This window comes from Mchenga conophoros, linkage group LG23 (genome assembly GCF_057382185.1).
Source record: "Mchenga conophoros isolate Kocher_MC1m ecotype Shallow Benthic linkage group LG23, M_conophoros_male_GT1.1, whole genome shotgun sequence".
Classification (NCBI taxonomy): domain Eukaryota; kingdom Metazoa; phylum Chordata; class Actinopteri; order Cichliformes; family Cichlidae; genus Mchenga; species Mchenga conophoros.
In genome coordinates, this window is record NC_140547.1 from 41,198,436 (window position 1) to 41,208,563 (window position 10,128).

A 10,128-nucleotide genomic window follows, 5' to 3' on the forward strand; every position below is an offset into this window, starting at 1 on the left:
CTTCCTCCGACAGTTGCCGGTGCGAGCTGGCCTCGCCAACTCCCCGCTGCTGGCTGTGAAGGATTACCACTCACTTGCAGAAGAAGCGGATCGCATTCTCCTGGCTACTAGGAGGTTCGGCATCCAAGCAATAGTTCCTGACTCACCGATGGCATCTCCCGCGCCCCCACCGATTCTCAACGACTCATCGATGGTGGCTGGGATGGTGGCACCAGCGTGCCTTTGCAGTTTTAAGGCCGAGGGAAACTAGTCCGCCAGCGCTCTGTAGCGGCCGTGACCGCTGGGGATAAGGAAAGGCTACTCTTCATAGAGAACTCATGCTCAGGGAGTTGACTCCGGCTCCCAGAAGAGCCTCGGGAACTCTCGTGTCGTCTTTGCATACCTTCACAATGGTATATTATTTCATCTTAAAAAAAATTGGAGATTTCCCACATACCACCAGAGAGAGCCGGACCACACTTTTATGAAGACTGAGATAGTGTAAGGAACTTGGTCAATTGAGAGAAAGTCGATGCTTCTCCACATTGAAGGGAGCCAGTTGAGGTGGTCTGGGTATTTCACATGGACATTTCCTGGACGAGGTGGTTGGGGCATGTCTTACTGGGAGGAGGTCCCGGGGCAAACCTACAACACGCTGGGGGGATTATATCTCTTAGCTTTCCTGGGAACAACTTAGTGTCTCCCAGATAAGGTGGAAAAGGTGGCTGGGGAGAGGGAAGGCTGGGAGTCTCTACCTAGACTGCAACCCCCACGACCCAGACCCAGATGAGTGGCAGAATGGAATGGATAGATAGATGGATGTTATATTGAAATTCACTTCCATTCAGTTGTCCTGAAGGGGGAATTCAGCAAGAGAGAGAAAAATCTTATTTTTTACTGTAAACATGTTTATTTCTGCTCTAAATTTGGACATTTTAAAAAGGAAGTCTATGGAAAGTCACATCCTGTACCAACCTCAAGTGGCCATCTGTGATGGCTCGACTTTTAAGTCTCGAGGTTTGAATAGAATAGAATAACTTTATTATCCACATCAATGGAAAATTGTCTTCGGGTCCTCAAGCCATAAACAAATCAATCAATTCATACATACACACATATAAAATTGGCACTTGGATTTGATGAATAATGTTTATAATGGCCTATGCAAGAAAGTATTTCTTGTGTATCATAAGTAAATTAATAGGTAAAACATAATGACTACTTGTAATCAAAGCTTCCAGACTTCATTAATCCATGCTTTAGCTAATCATGAAGTAATACAACTACTATTAAATGTATCAAACCTGCTGCATTCTGCAGGGATACAGGGAGTGCAGAATTATTAGGCAAATGAGTATTTTGTCCACATCATCCTCTTCATGCATGTTGTCTTACTCCAAGCTGTATAGGCTCAAAAGCCTACTACCAATTAAGCATATTAGGTGATGTGCATCTCTGTAATGAGAAGGGGTGTGGTCTAATGACATCAACACCCTATATCAGGTGTGCATAATTATTAGGCAACGTCCTTTCCTTTGGCAAAATGGGTCAAAAGAAGGACTTGACAGGCTCAGAAAAGTCAAAAATAGTGAGATATCTTGCAGAGGGATGCAGCAGTCTCAAAATTGCAAAGCTTCTGAAGCGTGATCATCGAACAATCAAGCGTTTCATTCAAAATAGTCAACAGGGTCGCAAGAAGCGTGTGGAAAAACCAAGGCGCAAAATAACTGCCCATGAACTGGGAAAAGTCAAGCGTGCAGCTGCCAAGATGCCACTTGCCACCAGTTTGGCCATATTTCAGAGCTGCAAGATCACTGGAGTGCCCAAAAGCACAAGGTGTGCAATACTCAGAGACATGGCCAAGGTAAGAAAGGCTGAAAGACGACCACCACTGAACAAGACACACAAGCTGAAACGTCAAGACTGGGCCAAGAAATATCTCAAGACTGGTTTTTCTAAGGTTTTATGGACTGATGAAATGAGAGTGAGTCTTGATGGGCCAGATGGATGGGCCTGTGGCTGGATTGGTAAAGGGCAGAGAGCTCCAGTCCGACTCAGACGCCAGCAAGGTGGAGGTGGAGTACTGGTTTGGGCTGGTATCGTCAAAGATGAGCTTGTGGGGCCTTTTCGGGTTGAGGATGGAGTCAAGCTCAACTCCCAGTCCTACTGCCAGTTTCTGGAAGACACCTTCTTCAAGCAGTGGTACAGGAAGAAGTCTGCATCCTTCAAGAAAAACATGATTTTCATGCAGGACAATGCTCCATCACACGCGTCCAAGTACTCCACAGCGTGGCTGGCAAGAAAGGGTATAAAAGAAGAAAAACTAATGACATGGCCTCCTTGTTCACCTGATCTGAACCCCATTGAGAACCTGTGGTCCATCATCAAATGTGAGATTTACAAGGAGGGAAAACAGTACACCTCTCTGAACAGTGTCTGGGAGGCTGTGGTTGCTGCTGCACGCAATGTTGATGGTGAACAGATCAAAACACTGACAGAATCCATGGATGGCAGGCTTTTGAGTGTCCTTGCAAAGAAAGGTGGCTATATTGGTCGCTGATTTGTTTTTGTTTTGTTTTTGAATGTCAGAAATGTATATTTGTGAATGTGGAGATGTTATATTGGTTTCACTGGTAAAAATAAATAATTGAAATGGGTATATATTTGTTTTTTGTTAAGTTGCCTAATAATTATGCACAGTAATAGTCACCTGCACACACAGATATCCCCCTAAAATAGCTCAAACTAAAAACAAACTAAAAACTACTTCCACAAACATTCAGCTTTGATATTAATGAGTTTTTTGGATTCATTGAGAACATGGTTGTTGTTCAATAATAAAATTATTCCTCAAAAATACAACTTGCCTAATAATTCTGCACTCCCTGTATTACGCAGACCTCCTCTCTGATTATGCACTTCTGTGCCACTGCCTCAGCAACGGTTGTTAGCATTAGCTCAAACGGTCACATAATTGCTGGCAGTAACCTGGACAGTTTTAGGTCCAAAACCCTGCAGGACTAAGGTCCATTATAATGAATCCCACAGTGAAATAAATCTGGTTCTCATGCGCATGACTTATGCCTTCAAAAAAATAAGAAAAAAATCCAGACAAAGTGAAGAAATAAATTTCTTCCTGATGCATTTGTTTAAAGTGTTTCCTATAAATGAGTTATATGAGCCGCACGTGTGTTTCATGTGTCTAGTCTATGTTTAGCTTTCTCTGATTTAAGCCTTGATTTTTTTTTCCTTACATAAAAGCAGGGATTATTTTGCATGCTTAAAAAAAAAGAAAAAAGAAATACCAAAAAATTCCTGGTTGCTCCAGTCTGTAGGAGATATTTCCTAGATTAAAGGAATTTCTTCCATCTTTATCACGAAACAGGTGAAATTATCCTGCACTGCACTGGTAGAGTTTTCAAACAGGTTTTAAAATTCAGTAAAATACTGAATGACTGCCCTAGACCTTTTTTTTGTGTGTAAAATGAAACTGCATTTTTGAGAGACCTGGAAACATCATGTCATTATCCTGTAACGCTGGCTGCCGCAGATAAGAAAATGGTAATGTTCTCTACTGTATTTGGCTTCATGTGGTGATGTGTGGCTGCAGTGGGTTGGCTGGATTTGGCCTCACTTGAACTACATTTGTGAGCAAGAGAAAAGGGAGCTGTGGTTATTGTGTGTGTGTGTGTGTGTGTGTGTGTGTGTGTGTGTGTGTGTGTGTGTGTGTGTGTGTGTGTGTGTCTGTGAGACAGACATGAAATGAGCTATAGTTCTCAATAAAACAGCAGAAGAGTATTTTTCCTTCTCTTCTCACACAAACACACACACTTTGCTGCATGCCTGCACACATTCCTTCTGGCAGCTGAGCGGCCAATGGGCAGCCAGTACGCAAATAAGTTGGGCGTGTCCTTTTAAAGCTGGAGTACAGGGTCTGAATGGAGAGTAGAATAGAATAAAATAAAATAAATAATAAAAAAGAATTGAGTGTGGATGGAGAGGAAGGTGAAAAGACTAGAGCAGAAAGAAGCTTTACAGCCTAAATATTTAACAGTGTTACTGCTTGAGCTCAATTTGTGTGATTTTCAACTTGAAAAAACAGCATATCATACTAATAATATATATATATATATATATATATATATATATATATATATATATATATATATATATACACACACACACACACACACACACACACATGTAGTGTATATAGTGATTTCTATGTCAGTTTATCCATTACTCATTTTAGTTTTGTAATATTTTAAGTGATAAAGTTAAACAGCATCGTCAAAGTGAGCACTTGTTTCTTCTGTTGTCATGTGTGAGAGTAATCTGGATACATTTGAGTTTAGGGTTAGTGGATTAACCAGGATGTATACTAGAAATTTTTCATCTTGCCTTTTGAACAATTTATAAGCAAAAGATTTTAAAAATTAATCAATCATTTTTATTTTATTAAGCAGACATAGTAAAAAAAAAAAAAAACTTCAATGGCTTTACTTCTCTTTATTCATACTTGAAGTTGTTAACAGGCTGCATTGTTGTTGCCATAGTTACAACTTCGTTACCCCTGCGTTATGTAGCTGTGGGTCATATGACTACGAAATAAAATAAAAGGCACATTAATCCATTCTGAGAAAATAATTAGCTGTGCCTCCAATCTCATTTCCTTTAGGATTAAGGAGAACATTTATGAGTTGCTGGCAGGTGGTAATTTGGTACTCTCTACGCATGATCAAAGCATCTGTAAAGGTTTAACAGTAGCCGAAGGACACTCCCGTTTAACCGTGCCTCTTGTGTTTTTAAAGTGATTCGCGCTTAATGCTTACGTGTGTCTTAATTTTTCTTTCTTGTTATTATTCAGTAGTCATCAGACGAAGAGCTGAGGAGGGTTTCTTGTACAAACACCTTATGTTTGGAAATTTGAGGAATTTGCTTGCGTCACGATCGCATTATATGAGTTCAAAATGATAAATCAATAAAACTCCACGTCTGTGCTCATATTTGGTCGCACTCTGCTCTTTGTCAGGCCCGGCAAATTCATTTCACGGGCAGTAATTTGCAGTAAATTGTCCCATTAGCTGACAATTGATTTTTGTTTTGTCTTGCTGCCCACACCTATTTCTTGTACCCACTGGCTATGAAAAGCTATATACTGTAAAAAGGTAAATAAAAAGCAGAACAAAAAATGTTTAAACCCCTGCTGGACTGGACCACAGTGCACAGCCTATTAAAAACCAAAGAGCTGAGGTCTCCCTGCATCCAAGCGGTGAGCCTTCCAGCTTTTAACACATTATTAAAAACTTGTCCATTGTGGTAATAAATGCCACTTATATATATATATATATATATATATATATATATATATATATATATATATATATATATATATATATATATATATAAACAGAGTTCTCTGCTCATCTCTGCACAAACCACAATCTCAAACAATTCTGTACATAAACATAGAAGAATTGTAATTTTTATTTTAAATGAGAATAAAAAGACAACAAGTAACATGAAAGACTTGTTAACTGCAACTAAGTTGGTTGAGACTAAAATGGAGCCAAAAAGGAGTAAATATGCAATTTCCTACTATGGTTAGTAGGAAAGCAAAAAAAAAAACAACAACAACAACAAAAAAAGCACATTACTGTGGGTTTAAATAAGAACTCATTTATTACAGAAAAGTAATAGAGTTATATACACCTGAAAAAAAATAAATAAATAAAAGGAAAAATGAACCAACGGCATGCAGAACTCTCAGCTCATGCTGCAGACTTGAGCGAGACTGAAATTTCAGTTAATCAGCCATCCTTTCCCATGTCCTCTGTGGTGCAGCCCAGCCTAGTGGCTTCACAGCAGAGTGGACTACTTTATTTAGAACAGTGTTGTGGGGTTTTAAACCACGAGCAGACTGCTCGGCTGACTCACCGACTAGAATAGAGGTCTGCCTAAAAAACCTGTGGCGTTTAAAAAAAGAAAAGTGGGGATGACACAAAGTGGAAAAAGAGTGAGCGAATGAAGGGAAACAAAGACAAAAGATGCTGCTCTTAACAGAGTCTGCCCTCTGTGGTTTGCAGCAATTAAGTCCCTAAAGAGAAGGGTGCAGGAACTCTCTGGAGCACGGCGCACATTCACTGTACTTGGCGAGGATGAACGCGTCCCGCCATGCTCACAGGCTTTTATCGATCCTCTCATCACTATTAACTCTGACTGTGTTTACATTCAACAGTGTGGCTAAAAAAAAAAGTGCAGAACCAGAAACACGAGCTCGGCTGCCAGCGTTAAACAGACAATCTCCACATAACAATGACTCACTATTCATGGAGCAATTTGAACCCTTGATTCTTTATCAAATCCTGGCTTGCTGTTGCAGCACTTTTGCTATATCAAGAAATCTACTGTTGGTGCTACTGATGAACAACCATGATTCTACACAGCCACATCCTGTTGTTTGTAATAGTGACAGACGAGGTGTCTCTGCAAGGATGGGGATGTGCTCAGAGCACCGAGGGAAACAGGTGCCGTTGGACTCGCAGGTGTGCGGGGGTTTAAGTCGCCATGAGTGATGATGACCAGCCCCAATCCTAACCCCATGTTTCTGAGAAGCAAAAAATGTTTGTTTGGGTTTTTTTTTTTTAAATCAGAAAGATTGCCAAAAAATTAAATAAATAAAATAACAATACAAGTAAAAAATATAGTGATAGCACAGAATTGGGGTTAGGGTTATCACTGATGACTCCACAAGGTTGCATAAAAAGACAGATTGGAAATCGGATGAAGCCATCAAGAGATAAATACAATAATTAGGTAGATTACAATAAAGGAGGGATTAAAGACTATTTTCTTTTTTCTTTATAAAATGATTCAGATTTAATGAAATAAAAACACTTGAGATTGTAGTGAAAGAGCTAGTACACTGACACACTCACACAAACTAAATTAATAGTCAGGTGTGCTGGTGAATGCTGCAACATCTGCCAGCTGAACACACACACACGCAAGTTAACCAGTAACACCCCAGCCTGTGTGTGTTCCCGATCTCGTAAACACATTAGTTTACACAATTAAACACACACACACACACACCCCTACACACGTACACACATGGGGTTATGAGCACAGGTTACGAGCCCCGGATGTCTGTCAGGATCTAACAGCTACACCGCCCTCCTGAGGTCCGGCTCCGGGCGGAACAGGCAGTGTAGGTGCGTTTGATTTTAACGTAGATGGCAAGAAAAAAAAAGATAGAAAGAGAAAGAGCACTAAGAGTTTGCGGTGATAAAAATGTAATAAAAAAAAAAAGCCTCACCACATTAGTGAGAAAATCTCCGTCGCTGAGTTCCTCCAGGTCCAACAGGTTGGTCCCTCCGGACGGATAGAGTTTCTCCGCTGTTAAACTGTCTAAGATAGAGTCCATCATGACTGCCTGTGTCTGTCTGCAGCTCACCGGACGGATGGACAGCTGTGCGCGTCTTTAAGTCAGACCATTAAAAAGCGGGCAGTTTGTTTTCACACGGCCTCGCGCCGCCTGTGTGTGACTCCAGCTGCTGCTGCTCTCTCTCTCTCTCTCACTGTTCAGCGCTGACAAATGTCAAATTTTCACATCCTCCTCGAGTTGCGTGTCGCTGAGACGTCGGCGCTTCTTCCAGCTCTCTCCTCGCGTGCGCCGCCTCAGCCACTCGCTGATGAATATTCAGAGAAGCCCCGCCCACGTGACGTCCAAAAAAAAAAAAGAACGCGCCCACAAAACAAAGTTGTAGTCTGTTATTCGCTCATTAACAAAAAGGAAGAAAAGAAGAAGACTACGCGACCCATTTAGGGCTTTAGATCTGGGGTGTCAAACATAAGGTCTGGGGTCCAGAAGTGGCCCAACACAGACTCCAATCTGGCCCACTGGATGGCTGCAGAAAATGTGAAAGTTTTACTACTGATAAAGACCTCCTCAGTTGCCATACATACTACACCACAGTAATTAAGTACACACACACACATATATATATATATATATATATATATATATATATACATATATATATATATAGTTCTCTGATGACTCTGCAATAGTCGGCCTCATCACTGATGGGGACGACAAGGAGTACAGAGAACTTACCCATGACTTTGTGGACTGGTGCCAGCAGAACTACCTCCAGATCAACACTAGTAAAACCAAGGAGCTGGTGGTAGACTTCCGCAGGCACAAACATCCTCCACTGCAACCACTAAACATTCAAGGTATGGACACTGAGGCTGTGGACAGCTACAGGTACCTGTTTATCTGAACAATAAATTGGACTGGACTCATAATTCAGATGCCTGCTACAGAAAAGGGCAGAGCAAGCTGTACCTGCTGCGGAGACCCAGGTCTTTTGGAGTGAAGGGCCCACTCCTGACGATCTTCTATGATTTTGTGGTGGCCTCAGCTATATTTTACAGTGTGGTCTGCTGGGGTGGCAGCATCTCTGCTGGGGACAGGAAGAGACTGAACAGGCTGATCCAGAGGGCCAGCTAGAGTAAGTGAAATCCTTTTCACTAAATAGAATCTGTAATATTACCCAATTTACATCTAACTGAGTTATTATGCACTTATTTTAAGATCCATGAAAGTTCTGTGAATATACGCAGCTTCAGTATCAATAAACAAACAGCACACACAGTATATGATCCACCTGCAGACATCTTTGAGCATGAAATACATGCAGAGATTCAGGCCTATCTTTCAGAATGTGTATTTTTGTGGAGATGAAACTGGGAAAAAGACAAGTGACTATAAAGACTGTTTTGACACCTCAAGATACTCACACACACACACACACACACACACACACACACACACACACACACACACACACACACACACACACACACACACACACACACGTACACACACACAAAGTGGGAATGAAACAGATATTTCTCTTCACTCCACCATGATTGCTCAGGCTCGCCTGTCTCATTTCATCCCTCTCATTCTGTCCCAGATTGTTTCTCCTCTAAGACACAGATTGAAATACAGCATGGCAAGAGAAACCCTGTTCATTGTTTCAGAGGTGCACAATGTGTGTGTGCTGCAACTCCGACCTGTCCCACGATCTGGCTAGATTTTAAGTGAACCCAGCATGTCATCTGTTTTGTAGGATTAGTACCAGTAGTAGTAGTAGTAGTTGTTATGGTTAAATGCCCTATGGACTGCTTGGTCATCCATGATTTAGATTCACCTAAAAATATCTCAAAACGCCTTTTAAATTGGCATAACAATAAAGCCGACCGACGTTAGTGAAAGTGTTTTTGTGTGTGATGTCTCTACAGCTATTGTATGGATTGTGATGGTTGTTTTTAGGACAACCTTATAATAATAAATTTCAGTAGCCCATAAATGCATGAACTAGTTTTTAGCATCTCTCTGTGACAGGATGTTTCTAATTTTAGAGGTATTGTCCAAATGCAAGAAAGCAGTGCTACACGTTTGTTTAATATGTGCATTGAAGGACATATCCTGGTCATAAACGACTCCAAGATTCCCCACAGTATTACTGAGGGCCAAAGTAATGTCATCCAGAGTAAGCATTGGGTTACACACCATGGTTCTAAGACTTTTAGGCCTGAGTACAATAACCTCAGTTTTATCTGAATTTAGAAGCAGAAAATTAGAGGTTAACAAGTCTTTATGTCTTTAAGAAATTCTTGCAGTTTAACTAATTGATGTGTGTTATCTGGCTTAATGGTTAGATAAAGCTGGGTATCATCTGCATAGCAGTGAAAATGTATACTATGCCTTCTATTGATACTGCCTAAGGGAAGCATGTATAGCGTAAATAGAATTGGTCCCGGCACAGAACCCTGTGGAACGCCATAATTAACCGTAGCGTGTCATAAGTCTGTTAAATACCTTCAATTTCTACAGCATGCTCTAATGTCTTTAATAAACTGTTATGGTCAACAGTACTGAGTGCTGTGCTGAGGTCAAGCAGGACAAGCACATAGATGAGTCCACATAAGAAGATCATTTGTAACCTTCACTAAAGCTGTTTCTGAACTGTGATGTGCTCTGAATTCCAGCTGAAACTCTTCAAATAAACCATCCCTCTTCTGACTCTCTTAAGACTTTTTGAGATTAAAGGAAATTTGGAGATTGACCTATAA

The 10,128-nt window shown here is 40.8% G+C and overlaps 1 protein-coding gene across 2 annotated transcripts in view; it reads right to left on the reverse strand.

Annotated features, from left to right (window-relative positions):
• Positions 1-7,904, reverse strand: part of creb3l1 (cAMP responsive element binding protein 3-like 1) — a 41,735-nt gene extending 33,831 nt beyond the window's left edge. For both annotated transcript variants that reach the window (XM_085266063.1, XM_085266062.1), the window contains exon 1: positions 7,298-7,904. In XM_085266063.1, the coding sequence (XP_085122189.1) occupies positions 7,298-7,408 (111 nt within the window). In that variant the 5' untranslated portion in view covers positions 7,409-7,904. The remainder of the gene's footprint in view (positions 1-7,297) is intronic.
• Positions 7,905-10,128: the final 2,224 nt, after the last annotated feature.